Source organism: Canis lupus, chromosome 5, assembly GCF_048164855.1.
Source record: "Canis lupus baileyi chromosome 5, mCanLup2.hap1, whole genome shotgun sequence".
Taxonomy (NCBI): Eukaryota; Metazoa; Chordata; class Mammalia; order Carnivora; family Canidae; genus Canis; species Canis lupus.
This window is the reverse complement of record NC_132842.1, coordinates 79,984,327-80,004,780: the sequence shown is the minus strand read 5'-3', so window position 1 is coordinate 80,004,780 and position 20,454 is coordinate 79,984,327. Positions and strand designations below refer to the sequence as shown.

The window sequence follows — 20,454 nt, the reverse complement described above, 5'->3', positions numbered from 1 at the left end:
CCCAGTGGCCTCCATCTGGCCCGAGTCACCTCACTCCTGGGGGACTCTAACAGCTCCCTCACCCTGCCCTAGCCAGATCATCGCGAGGAAATCACTTCATGGCTCAAATGTCGGTCTCCTCACCTGTTACGTGGGAAAGGTAACACTACCTTGCTTGCGTCTAAGCCCGGAGACAGCCCCCCAAACCACCATGCATGTTCACCCTTTACCATGGGTTTGCTCGGCTCACCTGGGACCCCTGTGTCCCCCGTCCAAGGCAACCAGATGTTTTCCCGAGGTTCATCTGGGACACACGGCTCAACCCGCGACCCGTTTCCCGTTTGCTCAGAAGCCATGCATCACTGCCGGAGATGTGTCTCCCCCGCCGCTGCCCTGGCTCTCCTTTCACATTACTTACCTTGGAAACCAGCCCCGGCTTTAATGCACCTCAGATGAGTTATGTGACCGGCCGCGGGGATGATGACAGAGGCATGAATTTCCTCATCAAAGCCCAAGAGCACCAGGCAGTCCAAACAGTCCTGCAGCCACGGCCCGGTGTGCTGAGGACAGCCCCTCATCGGGCCCGTGTGGCTTGGCAGGACGCTGCTCGCGGCGAGCCGGAACCAGACCCTGGCCATGGGCTGGCCGCTCTGACCAAAACTACCAGGAAGGCTGGGGATGGAATATTTGTCCGGTCGCCGTAAACCAGTGGAATAATAAACAGTTTGGAGCGGTAAGTGGTGCAGGAAGCTGTCTCCGGATACAGATTTAGGATGTTCCACTGGTGCCCAGGTGGCAGGGTGTGGGGGAGGCGGGCTGCGGGAGAGCTCGCTGCCTGGGGGCTCGGCTGGCTGCCCGGCCAGTCGTTCCTGGAGGACAAAGGCCTGTGGTCCATGCACCAGCCTCGGCTCCGAGGAGTGGAGACAGCCCCACCCAGGGACACCCAAGATCCCTGGTGGCTTCAGGCTGCTTAGGCTCAGTGGAGGCGGTGGAGGCTTAGCACGGAAAGCGTAAGGCTCGGATATGTGCCCCAGGCCTGCTGACAAAACACCTGCTCTGCAAGCTTTCAAGTGCACGTCCATGGTTCGTGGCTACAGATGCACTTGAGTCACTGAATTCATCCTTTTCATATGTTTTTTTCTATCAAACAGAGGTATTAAAAGATTGGAATTTTCATCTCTCTTAAAACGACGTCTGCCATCAAAAGGAACCCTTGAGAGCTCAGGCACTACTGGCCCCGGGGTGGGTGGGGCGCTCCCTTGGATGACATTCCCCAGGATGCTGTGCTGTGGCCAGCACCGACTTCGGGGAGACCAGGGGTTCCTGGGTCTGTGCTTTCTCCTCCCTTCACAGAGAGACACCAGGCGAAGGCCGTCCCGGGTCCTACACGCAGATGCTTCAAGAGGCATCTGAAGCAGACGGGAAGACGGGTCTGCTCTGGGGGAAGCAGCACCTCCGAGTCCAGCTCCCAGCTCACCTGAGACATACTTGGAGGGGAGGGACATCCTGGACATGACTGCTAAGGACACTGAAGCAAAAGATGGGGGAGAGGCACGTGGAGCTGGGACAACCTGATTTGTAAGAAACACATATATTCGTTCAGATGACCAAGACACATACATTCCCCACATGTACTGGTCTTGGTCCACGGTTCCCGGCTCAGGGCTCCCATAAGCCTCGGATTCTCCTGAGCCACTATGGGGCCATCTTTCTTGGCTTCCTGTCCTTGGTTCCTGAAGTCACTTCAGGGCCGTCCAGGTGACTTGGGGGTCTTGTTACTCATAATGAGCCCCTTCCTACCACAACTGGGCTCGTGTTAATGGAGTGACTTTAGAAAACACCTCTGGTGACTGGGGGACGTTCAGTACCCCCCAGTTTCCAGGCAGGGGAGCAGGGGGCTTCAGAGAGTTTCCAGGTTGGGGAACAGAATGCTTCTAAGTGCCACCATGCTGGGCCAGCTCAACTCCAAGACGACGGAAGCTCCTTTGTTTATGACGTCATCTGATGTATCCACTTGGCTGCTGATTTGTATACTCTGATAAACCAGTCTAATGAGTCCCTGGGTGAGCTTCTGTGACCACTCCAGTGAAGTAATCAGACCCCAGGAGGGGGTCACGGAAACCTCAGACACCCAGCTGGTCGGTCAGAAGCACAGGTGGCACCCTGACTTGCGGCTGGCATCTGAAGAGGTCTGTGGGGGAGGGGTGGGGGGCAGGAGCCTGAGCCCTCAACTGGTAGGATCTGAGGCCATCTTCAGGTGGACAGCGTCAGAGGCAGCTGAACTGTGGGATGCCCTGCTAGTGGCCAGAGAAGTGCTGCAGATGGTGTGGGTTCGGGACCACCCTCCACCAACGGTGGAATGGGGTGCAGAACCCAAGAGGAGCACCTGTCGAATGTCAGTGTGCATATAAATTACCTGGAAGTTTTTGCTAAACTGAGATCACAATTTGGTGGGTCAGGACAGGGCCAAAGATCTCCGTGTCCAACGGGCTCCTCAGTGCTGCTGAGGACGGTCCAGGGACACGGCTGCCTCGGGTGGGTGGCGGCCAGGTGTGGGAAACAGCACAGCCCCGTTCCTTGCAGGAGGAGATGGGCCTGAGCTACAGTGATACAGTAACAGGGTGTGTCCCGGTGAGGAGGAAGCAGCTGCAGCCACGCCTGCAGCCCCCCGGCCTACTGAGGCAGGGAGCCGGACGGAAGTGGCGGGTGGGTATCGGACCACAGACCACTCCAAGGGCATTTCTTTAAAAATGTGAAGCCCTGCTCAGACGGTGGCTTTACAGCCAGTCAGCCAACTCCCCCTAAGAAAAAGCACCTACGAAAGGTGATTATCAGACCGATGCCTCCGTCTGAGGAGGTGTCCGGTAGCCCCGCTGGAGGGCTCTGCATCTGGCCTCGAAACCACAACGTCACAGTCATCCCGGTTAAGGTGCAAATGACAAAACCGAGAGGAACGGCGACCCCCGGGACAGCTGAGACCAAGAGTCAGCTTCACTGCTGAGGAGCGAGCGGATGAAAGTCAAACTGTGAGGACAAACACTAATCTCCTCTTAGGGACCAACCACACGAGAAATCGCTGGAGCCCCCGAGGCTGCTGAGAGAGAGAAGGGGTGGGAGCGACACGGCGCACTCGTGAGGTGAGGTGCTGCCGAAGCGACCCGGGGCACGCTGGGCGACAGGGTCTGTTCCGACGTTTCCCAGAGGCCAGCGTAAAGGGAACGGCGCGCTCCCTGGTCCTGGTCCGGCCGAGGGGGCGGCAGGGGTCGCATCAGGCTGGGAGGGGAGCTCTGAGCTCTTCCAACGTCGGGATCCTGCGACTAAAGCAGCTTTTTCTTCGTGAGGGGGATGAACGTGAGGAGTTTTGAAAGGCTCCCCGCTCCAGCCTGCACCGAGGGATGCCGGGGAGCGTCGCGGCTCCGTCCTCGGCCCGCGGCTGTGCGGGGGCGGGGGCTCAGGGGACACAGGCTCAGCCCCGCGCCGCCGTGACCGGTCCCCCCCGCGCGCGCAGGAAGGCCCGGAAACCCGCTCAGATGCTTCATGTAGGCACATCCTCTTCCGGATCCTCTCAGCTTTTATTTCGGCCTTTTCTCCTCGTTTTGGAGACGCTGCCTACGGCCCCCAGCAGCCGGCCGCCCGCCCTGTGGCTGTGCCGTCACCCCCAGTCCCGCCCCCCCCTTCTCTGCCCAGGGCCCGGGTCTGCTGCCTGCCCGCAGCCACCCCCCCTCTGTGAAAAGCAGCCAGGTTTTCGTGCAGGAATCCGACACCCCTTTTTCATTGATACCACTCCCTGCAGTCACGTGCCCCCCCACAGCCTGCCTCATGCCCCTCGGCCTCAGGAGGTGATCCTGTGGTGGACACAAGCAACCGAGGCCAGGGAGACATTTCTGGGGTGAGGGCAGACCTAATTCTGAAAGAAGAGCTCTCCCCCCAGGACTGCCCGGGGCCAGAAGCAGAAGCCAGGTGGTGCCGGGCGCTCCTGTCCTGGGCCCGGACACCCCGAACCAAGCCTGGGCCTCTCAGTTATGCGAACGGCCTTGTTTTCATTTTTGTGTAACGGCAGCGTTTTACTTCCGTCACTCGCAACCAACAGTCCTCCCGAGGGATCTAAGTCACCACAGCACTCATCCTACATGTTATCAGGGGTGTGTCCTAACCGGCCCAGGAGCATTTTAATGTAAACGCCGTGACCCAGACCCAAAGATCAAACCTCCTGGGGAGACCCTACCTGTCTGGTCAGGCTGCCTCCGAGGTTCATGGTACCAGAGCCGGATTTGTTGGTCTGCAGCCAAAGCATCACGGTGGAGGTCAGCTTGTAATGGGCGGTGCGACCGCTGGATTTCTCCTGCGGGAGGAGGAAGGGATCAGAAGCCCAGGAGGGACTCTGAGCTGAGGAGAGCCTGAGGCGGCCCCTGGACCCGGGGTCACTCTAACCTGTCCCTGACTTAGATACGGGGCCACGACGTGACCTTGTAAAATTCCAGCCGGTCTCTAAGGGACCGAATCTGGGATGTGTGCTCAGTTCTTCGGGGATCTTTACTGTCAGTGACTACTGCAATCCTGACTTATCTTTATCTCACGGGCTCCGGGGCATTTTTAGGAGTGATTGGGGGGGGGGGGGGGGTCTGCACATCACAGCACTTCCCCCTTCAAGAACACCCGCTGGGGAGGCGTACCTGCACTTCCACCACGTGGATGGAATCCCAGCAACCCTTGATCTTCTTGGATCCATCTCCAGCCTTCTTTATGAGGATCACTCCAGCAAAACCATGATCCAGGTCCCAGAGGTAGACAGACGAGACACCGCCTTCAAAATACCTGCCGGAAACAGGAGCATGAGACGTTAAGCCTGTCAGACTGAAGATCAGCAGCCTGGGGGTTCGTTCACAAAACGTCATCTGAACGTCTGGGGTTAAGGACCCTCCCTCCCTGTGATGGTCCCAGGGCTGATGCTCACATGTGTCCTGAGCACCTGCTGGTTGGGGGAGGAGTCACAGAAAGATCACGGGTGCATGAGTCCTAAAGATGAACCGGAGTGTGAGCTCTGCCACTGACTCTAGCTTTGTGGTCTTTGGCAAACTCACTAAACAACTCTGGGCTCCAGGTTTCTTCCAGAGGAAGCATCCAGCAAAGTGTGTGACGTGGAAAGGACGGTCAGTGGGTCATTACTATGGGATAACGGTCACTGTTCGACATTCCTGTCTTTGGGGATGGCTATCTCACAGGGGGGACAAAGGGGGAAAACAGCAGCACACTCCTCCCCTCCCAGAGCCCCAGAAAGGAAGAGCTGAGCTGAGGGTGGAGCTCCCTACTCAGGTCTGAATCGATATGGAAAAATCCCTAAGAACAAATATAAGAGGCCAGAGAAGAAAAGGAAATCGGGCCAGGTCCCAAATCCGAGACCCAAGGTGACAGTGGCAGAGCGAGGCTGCCGGGGCACAGGCGGGTCACCAGCTGCCATGTGGGGCCTTGAACTCTGCTGACGACCAACGAGATCACTGGAAAACGCACGTCTCTGCGGCCTAGCACGTTCGCTACCAGCGCGCTGCTGAAGCACGTTCTTTACCAGCAAGTCTGTGGCCTCTGTGACCCTAATTAACCTCGGAATCCACGGTGTGGCAGGCACACTCTGGGACCTGCTGGGAGGGCTGGTGTGTGTGAGCATGGGCTCAGGCGTCCAGGAGCCTCGCCAGCAGCACACACGTGGGTGGCGATGAGCATGTGCTCGGGGCCGGGGGGGGGACACGGGCCCAGCACCCCCCATCACGAGCTGTGGCCGCACATTACCCACCAACTGTTTCTTAAGTGCTAGCAGGTACCCACTGAATTGGGCATTAGCTTTGTTATAAAATAGTAACAGTAATACCTACTTTATGGGACTGTTGAGAAACAAACAAACAAAAAAAACCCAGGAAAATAAATAATCTGACCAAAAACTATTATTGATTTTAGTAAAAATAAGTACTAAAAATAAACATGTCTGTGATTTCTCAACAAAGTAGTTATATACTAAAAATGTACACAGTTGACACTAATATTTAGAGAATGTGGGTGAAGGGTACACAAGAATTCTTTTTTGGGGGTAATTTTACTGTAAATCCGAAACTGTTTCAAACTAAGAAGTTTTGATCCGAAGATCAGTTGGTGATCTACACCAGTGTGTAACAGCTGGAGCAAGCAGCAGCCTTTCCTCATGAGAATGACAGCCTCCTGCCTTTGGGCTGGAGGGTGCCGTGGCCCTAACCCACTGCAGGCCCACAGGGCACCCAAGGGTCCCTACAAGGTCTGCTACCCTCCCCTCTCCCCCCTGGAATTCCTCGGGCAGAGTGGGGCCGGCCTGCTGCTGCCACCACATCCTGTCCCCACTTCTCCATCCCCGCAGGCTCCACTGTGATAAAGCTGTCAGCTGCCATTCCTAGCACTGCCTACCCTCCCAGGGCTAACGCAGCAGGAGCGTGGTGAGGGTCTGCTGGACAGATGTACGGAGGTGCTGGCCCCAGGGCAGGAAGCGGCTGGCTCCAGGCCAGGGCAACACAGAGCACAAACACACCGGGGGGGGGGGGGGGGCGCGGGGCAGAGCTCAGTGCTATCCTAGGTGATCTCCAAGAAATCTGCAACAGTAGGCACTCAGGGACCCTACTTATTCCAACTCACTCTCCACACTCCCGCTCTCCAGGGACGGGAGGGGGTAGAGAAGTATTTAGGTCTGGGACCTGTGCCCCACCTCCTTCTGTAGGGCCATCCTGGTCTGGAGCAGCCCCGCAGGAAGCTGGGCACCCACAGGCTGCCCTGGAATGCACCTGGGATGGGTGGAGGTCTATCGGTCACCTCTAGACCAGACACCCTGTGGTGCTTGGGTGAGCTCGAATCAGGGCCTGGGGGAGCCTTCCTGCCCTGTTCTCAGTCCTGGTGATTCCCTCAGCTCACAAGTTCACTAGGAGGCACTCGGCACTCCTGAAGGAAGAGCAGTCCAGCCAATCCCAGTGCTGCTAGGGAGAGGGCTGGGTTCTAACCCTTGGTTTTCCCTCTGGTCGGCTTGTAGGGAGAGAAGCCCCACATCAAAAGGGAAGAAACAGCTCGACAAACTGTGGCTTTTCTTATGCTGACATTTAGAAAGGGCCAATAATCCCTTCTTTCCACTGGCCATGCAGGAGTGAAGGCCTGATGCCCAGTGGTCATTCTTACCCTTCCACCCTGATCCCCACGACCAGGGAGCAACGGTGGTCTTGCCAAAGGCCCTGCACCGTGTTAGAATACCAGGGAAGGTGGGCCAGGCTGCCCTAGAAGGGAACCTGGGGAGAGACCCCGGTGGCCTGAGAGCCCTTGGCGACACCACCCGGAGACCAGCTCCAAAGCACCAGGCAGCCTACGGTTGATCTTCCTCAGTCCCATCCCTTAGGTTTGTTTTCTTCCGGAAAATATAACAACCGCATTCATGTTTTATAAGGTGGAACTGGCCGTTTCCACTCTGGCGCCCCACCCGGTGGCCTGGCTCTCGCTTCGGGCAGCTTCTCCCTGGCATCCTCAGCTTCCTTTGTGGGCCGCGCTGACTGGGCCCAAAGTCCCAAGATGTGGGAGACAAAGGAGGTAAAAAAGCAAACTCAGTTCTGACCTCTATGTGAGTAGCTTTTCTCTTCTCCAAAATTAAGTTCACTGCAAGGACATGACAAAACAGGGAGACATAAAAACCAGCTCACGATACCACGTATCAACTTATCCTATAAATCTGATTCTTCCAAATCCCCTCAAGTCTTTGTCCAGATGTGTTAACTTTTACGTAACGACAAGCGCAGCAATGGTGCCGTGTTGAGTTCGGCCTCTGCGCCTGGCACAGAATTCGTTAGCGCTTTTCCAGGGAGCCACACGATCTCCAGAAGTGATTTTACTAGCTGAGGTAGTATTCCACTGGGTAGCAGCCTAACTTACAGTCGATCTGACGTGTAATAAAGGAACGGCAGCCGAGTTGGAGGCGATGCTGCGATCTGACTTTGAGTCCCGTTGGGGTGTTCCCTATCGGGGTGAGGCGGACGTGCTGAAACCCGGCCTCTGCAGGCCGGGCCCCAAGACCACAACAATTCAACAACGGACCTGCATTCCATTCACCAAAAGGCATCTCCAGGGACTAGGGTGGCAGCAAGTCTCAACCTGATGCTCCAAGACAAAGGGAGCAGAGGACTGCGTGATCAGAAAGGGCCGGCTCAGAATCTCCCAGAAACACCAGCCTCTCCAACAAGTGCCGTCAGGACCGCAGTGAGCAGGTTGGTGGCGGGGTAACTGCGGGGCATACAGACAGCCCCCCATTACATGGTTTACGGCTTCGCTCTGTGAGTGAAGCATTAATTAAAGAGGGACCTCAACAAGTTTTTGAAAATTTATTCTTACCTACTGTACTTTGATCATAATGACATGAAACAGGAAAAAAATAATTTTTATGTGGTTCACATTTATGAGTTTTTACATAAAGGCTTTTGTGGGTATTTTAAGAATGTGCTAAAATGTTGTCTGAAACCACATAAAGCCATCTGAGGAGTCGCCCGCCAGAACTAACAGCACACACATGGAAGCACTTTAACTGGCCTTTGTATATTTAATGAGTCAAATAGTATTAATATTGTTTAAATGCTAACATGCCATTTCAATAAGGTGGCTCTACCATCGCCAGCGACCCGCTCTCGGGCCCTGCATGTCAACGTGAATGAACACTCAAGCGTGGCCCAGGACGCAGAGCAGGCTACGGGGGAAGCAACCAGGCCTACCCTGGGCTCTGCCAGGGGTCGATCCTCTCAAAGCCTCCGCCATCCAGGAAGGGAGGGAGGACAGGCCCAGTACCAACTGCCACGACACGGGGTGTTTGAGCTCAAGAGGCAAGGCCCAGAGTTCCTGCGGTGAACCCTCCACCCTCCGGTCAGAGGGCAGCTCAGAGAACTTTCAGACACAGAGGCCCAAAGACAAGAGCATAGGCTTTTCTTGGTTAGGCCTGAAACCCACAGATGGTGAAGAGGGTGAATGATCTGTTAGCTGGACAACACGAGGACCATCGGCAGGGACACCAGAGAAGCCACTCCGGAGAGTCTCGAACCATGAGGCAGTGGGGCCTCTGAAAGCCCCAGGAACACCAGCGGGGGAAACGAGTCAGACTCTGAGCTGGTGTCACTGAAGAGCAAACCCCCTCAACCACACATCGGAGGGTTCCACCAATGGTCCTGGGGGGCTTCTGAGACATTCTCAGTAAGGGTAAACGCTTCATATCTGTTTTCTAAAAAAATTTTAATTAATCAAATATTTATTTTTAAGAAGTAGATTCCATTTCCAACATGGGGCTCCAACTCATGACCTGGAGATCAAGTGTTGTGGGCTCCAGACACTGAGTCAGCTAGGCGCCCCGAGGGTGAACATTTTCTAAGGCAGATGGAACAGAGAATTCAGACGGCTGGCACTAAGGAGACGGAGCCACCGTGCGTTGGCTCCGGAAGTCAGGCCATCTGAAAACGAGTACTTGATGACAACAGGCAGATACGGGTTCCGTAAACTCCAGAAGCTCGGGGCACCATGGGATACCTGTGCCCAGGACGAGCCAGGAGCACAAGGCAAGACCGGCAGGTGGGTTACCTATTTATCAGCACAGGCAATTACAGTGAAGCATCCGGTCACGTGTACTCTCTACCATCAGATCCCTGAACGTGGACCAACTAAAAGCCCAACGTGCCAGTTAATTCTCCTGTCCTCAGAGTTCAGCATTTTTCCCAGAAAATGACCCCTGCACTTGAATCACATCATAGTCACAGACACAGATTCTGTGTCCCTAATTCTTCAACCGCAGGATCTCCGGGGCGGGGGGCAGAATAGAAAAGAGGGAAAAACATAAGACTTCACACTCAAAATGACCAACTTCACAAAAGGAAGTGGAAACTTGTTCTGGGAACCTGGGCTGTAAGTGAGCATGACCCAATCCCCAGTCTTGGCCAACACTGGGCTGCACGTGTATCAGGGAAGATGGGACTGGAATGCACTGAAGGGGCTGTGATTGGCTTGAGCTCCCTCCTTTCAAAACGCCTCTGGGGAGAAGAGCCGGATCCGAGCGTCTCACACGGAGGCCCCGGCAGGTGATGAGTCACAGGCCACGACTCTCCCAGAAGAACCGCAGCCAGGACAGAGCTGCTGGGAGCGGGCCCTTGTTGGCTTCACACAGACATGGTCTTTTCGCCATACGTGGGCTGGCCCAGGAGGCTGCAGCAGACGCAGCCCCTGGCAGCGTGCTGTCACGTGCGATGCGGAAGCCCAGGCCATCATCCCCAAGCTCCAAGGCCCAAGGCCCCAAGCCGAGTCAGGGGCATTATAAGGTAAGCCCCCCTAGATGCTAGAGCGTGTAGGGGCTTTCTTCTGCTGTTGGCTTCATTCAATGCGCCAAGAGGAACGCAAGGAATATCTATTTGGCACCAGTGTGGTGCCAAAGCCTGTTTTCCCAATTACAAAATGAAGGAGCTGGCTCACAAGCTCAGTGGGGTCTTCCCAAGCTCAGACTGCCGGGGATTTGGTGGCTGCATCAGAGAGCCTGTAAGAGGCAGACCCTGAGAACCACAGCGCAGATTACTAACATCGTGATCAAGGTGGTCAAGACTCTGCTTACACGCCTCCAGTGACAGGAAACTCACTACTTGACCGGGGCCACCATTTTTGTTTTGAAGAGTTCAAATAGTTCCCACTGGACTGACCACCTGCACCGACTGCCCGCCAGAACCACACAAAATAAGAACTAAATGCTCTTCTCGCATGGAGTCTTTTTAACTAAAGATGGCTTACATTAACGCCAAGGTTTCTCTCCTCTGGCCTTCCTGTCATTACATTATTGCCCATAAGACATGACTTCAAGTCCCCACGCCTTGGTTACCCTCTACCGTAAGGGTCCGAGAACAGAAGTCAACGCCCTGTGTGTTTATCAGCACATCTCTTGTGGGGGGAGGCTACTTCCCCCTCCAGAGAGCCCAGGGCTGAAGCAGCTTTCCTGGCCACCACGTGTCACTCATATTGACACAGACAAGCTTGTCCTCATCCTCTCCCATGAAATTTTTTTTTTTAATCGTGTTGTAAAATTCTCTCCCACGTCCTAGATTTTTAAAAACCTGGTATACTGGACCTAAGAATATGATTTTCCACTCAGATCTGTTATATTTAATTCTCAGAGTCATGGCTTCACCATTTCCATGTATCTTTGGGGATTCTGAGTCTGTCATCCATGTCTGATCCAAGCCACTCTTCCTTGGAGACCCTTATGTGTGGGAACATACACGAAGTAGGATGCCACCCAGATGAGTTCGACCGAGTTCCACACTGTGTGCACCAGCTCTCCCAAGTGGCTCTAGAAAGTCCTGGAGGCTGGAGTGAAGCTTCTGTGGAGAAAGGGATGATCAATTTGGAAGGATGCCTATGGCCTAGACACTTCTTTCAAGTTGAGGGGGCAGTATCAAGGCTGGGGTGGGGGTGGGGGACTCCCATGGCCTCAGATCTGACTAGAGACCGCAGGGTCCATCAGCGAGGAGGAGGGATGGGCAGAGCCAACAGATGTGGTGGCACCAGCTGAAATGCCAGGCCAAGGGTTCTGGCTGCACATATTTTTAATGCCAGTCCATTTAAAACAAGTGGAATCCTTCCAGGATCCTGTCCCAAGCTAGGAAGACTGTCCCTTAAAATGTCCCAAACCATTAGATTCCAGGAGGTTTCTCCTTCCCTACTCTGGGTGCCTGGGTCACGTCCGCGGTCCGTTGTGTTTCTGGGGTCTCATCGAGCAGCAGCAAGGCTTGAGGTTCACACTTTACTGTAACTGGCACTTGGTCCTGACAGTGACAAGGAGGTCATGTGGGCACCTGTTCAAACAGAAACTCTTATGCCCGCTGACTGATTTTATGGCAAAGGCAGGGAGAATAAAGCCCCGAGGCAGACCCATTCCACCAGTGGCTCAGGTTTGGCCCCAGAACAATAACTTCTTGTTTCCTCCCAGCCTAAAAAAGAAACTGAAGTTCTCAGCTACCAGCAGCAGTTGGTTTTTCTGATCATCCTTAAACATCCTTACAGCATAAAAAGGCAGCTGCTACCTACAGGTGGGAACAATTCAATTCTACTCCAGGAAAAAAGAAAACCCTCCAATTTGCTTGGAGAGGCATCTAAAACCTGGCCTCCGTCCTGGCAGTGCAGCCCAACGTTCCCTTCTCATTGGCTCCAAACACGCCACTGTTGAGAGGCTAAGCATCCTCCCCATCCGACAGGAGGCGTGGGTGCTGCCCGGTGGGTACAGCTTCTGGAAAGCCTGCGGAGAGCTGAAGACACGCTGACAGCCACAGCTAAGGAGGCCCGGGACATGTGGGCTCTCCTCCGCCACTCTGGGGTACCAGCTTCCATTCGGGTGCATCCCTGAGACCACCTCCTGGAGGCAGCAGGAGGCTCGCAGGAAACAGGAGAGCAGAAGGGCTGGCACAGAGCAGGCACAAACTGGTGGCCGTCGACTTCCCAAGTCTCTTTCTCTCTGGGCCGACAAGGACACATCTCCCTCCTCCTAACCCTGGCCTGTTCTGAACTGCACACAGGAAGCAAGGTCTTGCTTGCCCCGTGAGCACGGTCCCATCCCACTTCCCCGGGGGCTGCATTTAGCTCTGCACCAAATGGAGAAAGGGGGGTACTTGGCTCTGGGCTGGGGGATGTGCCACTGAGATCCAATGGGCCTTGTGTGTGTGTGTGTGTGTGTGACCAGCTGTTTCCACCACATCCGCCTGTGGACACAGGACAGGTATTCTGTGGAAACTCCCTCTAGGACACACAGGTGCGACGGTGCCCCGAGCAAGCACACCAATCAGCTTAGGCATGTGTGGCTTTAATGCCAGTTGTGCATTGAAAGTGCACATCTGGATCACGGCTGTTATTCCTTTACAGCCTCTTTATAGGTTTTTTATATTTCTGTACTTGCAGAGACACGATGAAGGCCTCTCTAGAAATAAGGGTGCTGCTGCAAGGGCTGCAGATGTGGCTCTGGGATCTGACTGAGCTGTGCTGCCGCGACCGTCTCCTGGATCTCTGGACCCCCTTCAACCATCCTGCCAGCCCACTCTGCCCACGACTCAAAATGTTGACGATCCAGGCCTTCTGGAGTTGCAGGGTCGCCACTCTCGCCCAAGAGTTGCCATTTATGGGAACCCATTCTGTGTCAAGGGCTTTGAATACGTTATTTCACAGTTAAGAAAACCGAAACCTAGACAGCGACAGAAATGTGCCCCAGCCACTGGGATTGGGACTGGGATTGACCCTTGGGTCTGGCTGGCTCTGTGCGGAGGGGGTCCTGCAGCAGTGCAGGTGGGCACTGGCTCAGCCTGTGTGGTGGAATTTAGCTAAGATGAACACACACACACACAACAGCGCCTCTGCACACAATGCTGGTTCAAGGTGGGGGGAGACGGTCAGAGGAACAAAGGATCCCACACTGAGCAGCCAGGGGGCTCCTTCACCTCAGTGAGGCAGCTAGGGCCTGCTGGCTAAACCCTCCTAAGACCACCTGCCCTCAATACCTGCACAAAGCAGCATCTGGGAAAAGACGTGTCTCCCGGGAGCCAGGAGCACAGCTCGACCATGGGGGGAGCTGGTCCCTCCTTCCACGTGGGTGTCTGCACCCCAATGCGTGGAACTGCACAATCCAAAGCATGACTGTGTGCCACACGCTTGTAAGCACCTCAGAGTTCTGGAGGAACCACGGTCTCTGATGCTGATTCAGGGGGCCATGTTTGTACACAAAATGGTTTTCTGTACACTCCTACTTTTTGTTGGACTTTCTTTTAGCAGGTGAGAGCCAGTGCCTGCCAGGGCCACCAACCCCGGAGCTGCAGCTTTAGGACGCCAGATGAAGGGGCCCTGCGGTGGCCGCTCCCATCATGGCTCTGCGGGCTGGGGGCAGCTTGCAGGCTTGTCAAACCCTCTCTTTAGGGGCTGGAGAAAGCACGGCAGAGCCGAAACAGCCCCCTGGGGGCTGGCTGCAGACTAACTAGCTCAGCGCCCCTGGAAAGTCGACTGGCCTCTCTCCACTAGTCAATGAAAATGGCACAACGGACGGGGGCCCAGGTTTCCCCAAGAAGTGCTTCCAGCACTTTCACACAAGCCCGAGGCTGTGGCAAGCTGGAGTCCCACAGCAGGCGGGGAGGGTTCTCAGAGGCCCTCTGTACGCATGGCTGAAGATACAAATAATACATGTGAAAACCCAAGTACTAATTACAATGCCGACAAGTGGAAAGCCAGATGCAGACCCCATCCTCGCGCGGCCATCCCTGGAGCACAGCATGCGGGGGCTGTCGTGGGGCCTGTCGCAGGGCTGGCTGGAGACTGTTCTATCTGGGAAGAGGAAAGGTTCCAGCTCCGGGCAGGAACAAAAAGGTTTATGCATCATGAGCCATTCAGACCCATGTGAAGGGGCAGGGAGTGAGGGCGGATGTGCCAAACCAAACGGCCCAGGCTTCACCCAGCTCCAGAACTTTCCTGAATTATCTCCCACCACTTCATGCCTCCCTGTTCAGTTCTTTCGTGCACTTCCCAGTGGGGTTGTGGTTCTGGAGACTGAAGGTAATGGCCAGCTGTTTCTGGTAGTGAGAAGCACTGGGTGACCTTAAGCTACAGATTTCACCCCAGCCAGACTACAGGACGAGTAGTTAGGACCAAGTAGCCAGACTACAGGAAGTATGAGGCAGGATCTTTCCACTCGTGGCCTCTCCAATCCAGCCTCCAAACTGCTTATAAAGAGTTTCTTAGGACATGCTTCAGAGTTGGCCTGTGCGCCCCTGGGGCCCTCCAGGCCCGTCCTGATGCACTGAGAAGGACACTCAAAGCCCATGCCTGACAAGAGCCTGGGTACGTCTCCCTACTGCTCACACTCTGCCCCGGCCTTCACTCAGTGACCCCACAGCCCAGGAACCACCTCAGGACTGTCCGAGTGACTCCCACTGCTCAGAGCATTACCTCCACCACCCTCCCTGGCTCCTGCCAGCCTCATGGCTGAGCCCAGGCTCCCCATGACCTCCCAAGGGTCAGTGATTCACGAAGAGGCTCACAGGAGTCAGCACAGTCTTGCCACCAGGAGTCATTCTAGTGGAAGGAGACAGGGCAGGAGTAGGCAACGGAAAGGAGAAGTCCTGAGGAAACCAGACACAAGTTTGCAAGAGCTTGTGACCCCTCTCCCAGAGGTCACACAGGATGCACTTAATTTCTCCAGCAATGAGTTATGACAAATGTGAGGTGCCATCTACAGGGACGCTCATGAGACTCAGTGACCGGGGTTTTTACTGCTAGAGCGCTCTCCACCTAGCACATACCAGAAGGGAGACAGGAGTTCAGCATAACCCACAGTGTTTGTGCAAAGAGTTTTAAGCATCATGAGCCATTCTTATCAGGAATGGTAGGAACCTTCCAGAAAGCAAAGTTCCTGGACACCAGGCAAGGGCCAGCCCTCCAAAGGCAGCAGTCCTACGCTAGCTACTCAAACTCTTTCCTGCACAAGGGCAAACCCGCTACACTCCATAGTTCCGCCCCAACCTAGAGTAAGGCCCCCCTGCTGGCCCTGCCTCCATGCCTGGGTTTGGCCCTTCACAGCACTTTGCAACCTGTGCAAGCGCTTCGTACGTTGGCTCCCTCCCTCCTGTGTGCACCCGACCCACTCTTCACTGTGCCCCCTGCTCAGAGCATGGTCGGTTCTCAGTGTCTGTGCAACTCTCCCATCACCACAGATGTGAACTATGTCACTCTGTTTTCGAATTACTCGAGTAAGTTACAGAATTTACTTGAGGTCTCACTGTGGGCCGGGAACAGAGCCCCAAGCAGAACCCACAGCCTTCCAAGGTGGCCGGTGACATGACACCGCCTGCACCCAAACCACCCCGTATCCACAGCCATAACGGCACAGAACCTAAGACACCCACAGGATAACTGCTGCAAAATTACAACAGTCTTGTCCTGGCAACTCAAAGGTCACCACGTGGACACGACAAGTCAGTGCAAGAGGAGCCTTACAAGCTGCACGTCACTGAATGCCTCCCTCAGCCCTGAAGCCGGCAGGGGTCCCTCTTCAACAGATAAGGAAACAGAGGCCAACAAGGTTCACTTACTCGCCCAGGGTCATTGAGCGAGCAGGGCACAAGAGAGAACCAAGTCCAGGTCCTTCCAAGGCCCGGCTCCTCCTGATTCTGCAGCTGGCTGGACGGTGGTGGGCCTGAGCCCTCTCCTGGGGTGTCCTCACCTCCCGTCTGAGCAGCATCTCCTACCATCGCCGACCTGCTGCCCCTGCGTCTCCCATTTCTTCAGAAAAGCCCCCACTGTCCTCTGCAATTCCTACCAGGACAGAAACCCTGAAATTCCCCAGGCCTGATGCTCACATCCAATGATGGTGGGGAGCGGGGTGGGGGGTGGGTGTCGGAAGACCCCAAGGGGCCCAGGGTTCAGGTCTGTGAAGGCAGCTAGGAACACGGGAATTTCCAGGACTCCTGAAGCCACGGCAGCAAACCTTTGCCACACACGAGTATGGATGCCCTGCCCTTCCAGGGCCAGCGCTGCCCAAATGTCAAATGACAGAGGGACAGAGAATGGGAGGAAGAGGCAGGAATAACCACCATTCTAGCATGGCCCCAGAGGGGAGAGAAGGCACAGAGCTGGGGGAAGGCCCATCCACCAAGCACCCTGGCTGCTCCCGGAGAGGCTCGTGGGTTTCTGGACTGCCAAAGGGACGCCAGACTTGTTTCATTCTGTAAACTTCTTCCAGACAAGAAGGGCTGATTAGAAAAGCTAATTAAATCTTTTGAAGATTATCTCAGACCCGAAGCAAGGGAAGAACACAAAATGCCTTCCCGCCCTGCTCCTCCACCCCCCAGACTCTGGCCTTCATTAAGCTTTGATTTCAATCAATTGCACACCCACTAAAATTAACTTATAAGGCCAATAAATTGCAACCGCATGTTTGAAGGTATTATCTGCTGCAAGCCAAGAGCCAAGGATTGCAGAGCACGGGGCAAGATGTCTGGCACAGATGGGAGTAATCATCTCTGGAAGAAAGCCGTGCCAGCCCCTGCAGTTAGAACATCTGGTCTCAGCAGAATCCAGGCCGACAGAGGCAACAGTGAGACCCAACGTGAAAGCTAGAGCTGGGAAGGTTTCCTTGGGAACCCCCCCCAAAAATCAAAGCGGTGATCCTGGGGTTCACACCCCAAGTGCGAAGTCTCTGGCAGCAAGTGTCCACCCTACACTGCGGGTCTCACTGCTGAGTCTCTCCCAAGAAAGATGCATCGCGCAGATCCGGTGATGGGGTTCTGTGACTGATGAGCTACCCTAGGCTTCGGCCTAAAAAAGCAGTCAACGTTGCCAAGAACGAGTGTGAAACGATCCCATGAGCCAGCCACCCAAGAGCCTGCCCTTTCTGCTACCTTTCCCACTCCCCAGGTGCCACGTCTGTTCCAGGGACAGTCTCTGGATTGAGCAGGGCCTGTGCTCAGAGGTAGAAAACCACCTTGGGGCTTGGTAGAGAGGACTCGAGTGGCCCGGATGTTGGTGACCAGGGTGGGAGGCTCGGAATCAGGGTGGCCTGAGAGTAGACCCCACCCCGCCGGCCTGCAGAATAGGCTTGATGTCCCCAAGGACGTGCGACACTTTGACCAGGGCCGCTTGCGTGAGGCAATCAACAGTTGTTGGATAGTTACTCCTCCTCGGGGGGAAAGCTGCCACCACAGGCCTTTCTGCCATGATGACAGCAAAAAAGGACATCGATAAATGTCAGAGGGACTCAGGGGAGAACACAGCGAGGGAGCTGCAGAGAGTCAGGCAAGCAGGGACTTGACCTGCTTCCGAGGATGGGCCCCTACTCGCCTTCTGCCCACACCCCAAAGGAGGGCACATTTATTCTGCAAGGGGGGGCGGTTGTGCAGGCAGGGGTGGGGTGGGGGCACCATGCCCCCCCCCCCCCCCCCCCGGGAGTTACACATGGAGGGCCTGCGGGTCCACCCAACCCTGGCCCTGCTCTCCCTGTGACCATTCGGACCAGCTCCGGTTCATAATTCATTCTAATTCCCTGCAAAGTCAGAGCCTTGACAGACCTGAGGACAGAATCCAGGCTTTCCCCCAGGACGCTAATGAGGAAGCTGTAATCTCTCCAGGCAGAGAGCAGCCTCCGGGGAAACAGCGAGCATTTCCTTTCTGGAAAAGCCTGGGTGGCTCTAGGTCTCAGGCCTGGGTCATATCTCAGTTCTAGTCTCCAGCATCCGTCCTTCCAAGGAGAATATCGGGGACAGGAACAAGGTTAGTAGGTCCACGACGAGCAGAGGGAGCAAGGGGTCTGCCGGTTTGCTGGATGACAAAATATTCCTACAGGGTCAGTCTTAAGGCACAGCCAGTGGGGGCGGCAGGGGAGGGGTGGCAAGAAAGCACTTCAGGCCTTTGGCCGCAGAGGGGTGTGTGTGGGGGCCAAATCTCCAGACCTTCAGAGGACAGAACAACAACTCTGCACTGACTTCAGCGGGCCTCCCAGCGCAGGGGGGGGCCTTCCCACCAGCAGTCCACAGGAGCAGCTCCCTGGAGTGTCCACCGCGGTCAGAAAGTCGAGAGGCTAGCCCAGTCCTAACTCAGTGACCCATCAGGGTTCCAAAGAATCTGAAACATCTGGGGTCATCAAGAATCAAGGACCAGGTGAGCACAGGGGATGGGTAGGCTCCTCGCATTCCTCAACTGCCATGGGGCGCAGGCCGAGCTCCAGTTTGGAACTGGGGCGCCCTGGAGACGGCAGCCTTCCTCATCTCGTCCTCCTGGGCACAATGGTGCTCCTGTTCTGCTCTCAGGGCGGCAGCGCTCCCTCTTCTTCCTGGCAGGGTGGGTGGGTCTGGTCTGCCTGGGGCTCTGGGCATCTCTCTCCAGGCCTGGGACGCAAGCCACCCTCCCGGCTCCTCACGCAGCAGCTCAGAACCAGCAGGGCTAGCAGACAGAGGGCTGTGTTGCGGGGAATGAATGCCTCCCCTCAGAGTGACCTTTGCCAACACGACAGGAAGACAGGTGGAGCTCTGCGGCTTCATTCCCTGGGGCTGACAACACATGAGCCTTCCCACAGGAAAGGAATGTGTCTTTGTTACTGTTGTTTTTAAAGGTTTTATTTTTAAGTCATCTCCACACCCAATGTGGGGCTCGAACTCACAACTGATCAAGAGTCCTGCCCTCTACCCACTGAGCCAGCCCCAGTCACCCCAGGCACCTCTGGAACGCATCTTTCCAATGGGAAGGGGCAGAGATGAAGGATAAAGGGAAGACATGACGTGACCTACTGTCCCTTCATCCTATGAAACCATCTGGCCCTTAGAACACCCAGGTAACTGCTGGCCTGTGCACAAGGCAGAGACAAGGCCTCCTAACCCGCAGGCTGACTTCCCTCTGCTCCAAAACCACAAGGAACGAAAGAGGTCACGTTCTGGGCCGTACTAGGGTCACCAGCGTGGCCACCAACAGCTTCAGGGCACTCTGAGAATGGGAACTTCTGGAGGGGAGCAGTGTACCAAGATGTTAAAAAAATAATAATAAAAAAGGCAGGAAAGGGGAATAAAAAGATTTTGTTTTCATAATTTTTAGCTCAGAAATGGGTCTCATTTTAACTCATCATGTGTGGTCCAGCTGGGAAAATGTTCCCCACACATGGTCTCAGGAGAGAGTGTCCTCAGTACTCTGATAACAGTGGGTGGCTTGAAACAGGACTCTGGGTCCCCAGTGACGCTCTAACCACCACCCCCATGGTAGCCTGTAGCTGCTGTCACGTGGGTGACATGGGCTTCTCCGCACCCCCGGCACCGAAGGCCCCGAACTCTCCTCCCCACCAGCAGCAGCACACGGATGCTGCCGGGACAGAGGTGTGCCGTCTGGCTGTGTTCCATGCCTGCAAACTGCCACAGCACCTCAGGGTCTGGGCTGGTCTAGTCTGATCTCCCACCTGGGTGCGGGCAGCGGTCCCGGCGGCCCCTCTCAGCCCCCCAGTGGTCAACTCCCTCTTCAGAGGCGAGCACAGGCTCACAGACATCCGCTACCTGCAAAGTGGACATCTGCCCAGGAAGGAAAGTCTTTCCAGGAGGTGCCCGAAGGAGATGCACCCAGGGAGTCCCACGCCTTGCTGGACCTGGAGTGGTGTGAGCATACTGAGAGGGGGTGACCGCCCCGGTTGATCCAGACCCTGCAGAAGGGGGATGTCTGGGTGGCTCAGCAGTTGAGCGTCTGCCTTTGGCTCAGGTTGTGATCTCGGAGAGGTTGTGATCCTAGAGTTCCAGGATCGAGTCCCACGTCGAGCTGTTTGTGGGGAGCCTGCTTCTCCCTCTGCCTATGTCTCTGCCTCTGTGTCTCCCATGAATAAATAAAATCTTAAAAAAAAAATAGACCCCACAGAAGGGACACACCTAATGATGACCATGCATCACTATGTATGTGAACCAGGAAGATAGGAAG

General features: G+C 55.4%; 1 protein-coding gene and 1 long non-coding RNA gene across 6 annotated transcripts in view; one reads left to right on the top strand and one right to left on the bottom strand.

Moving 5' to 3' along the window:
- Positions 1 to 20,454, bottom strand: part of CAPZB (capping actin protein of muscle Z-line subunit beta) — a 130,914-nt gene that overhangs the window by 11,069 nt on the left and 99,391 nt on the right. For 4 of the 5 annotated variants that reach the window (XM_072828078.1, XM_072828079.1, XM_072828075.1 and 1 more), the window contains exons 5-6: positions 4,653 to 4,794; positions 4,205 to 4,321 (exon numbers count right to left, since the gene is read on the bottom strand). In XM_072828078.1, coding sequence (XP_072684179.1) covers positions 4,205 to 4,321; positions 4,653 to 4,794 — 259 coding nt within the window. Of the gene's footprint in view, positions 1 to 4,204; positions 4,322 to 4,652; positions 4,795 to 11,203; positions 11,364 to 20,454 lie in introns of those variants that run through there. The other variant, XM_072828080.1, reaches the window with a different exon arrangement.
- On the top strand, positions 769 to 19,576 carry LOC140634318 (uncharacterized). The gene is made up of 3 exons (XR_012031834.1): positions 769 to 3,116; positions 7,424 to 7,563; positions 12,934 to 19,576. It is a non-coding gene; the product is annotated as an uncharacterized lncRNA (long non-coding RNA).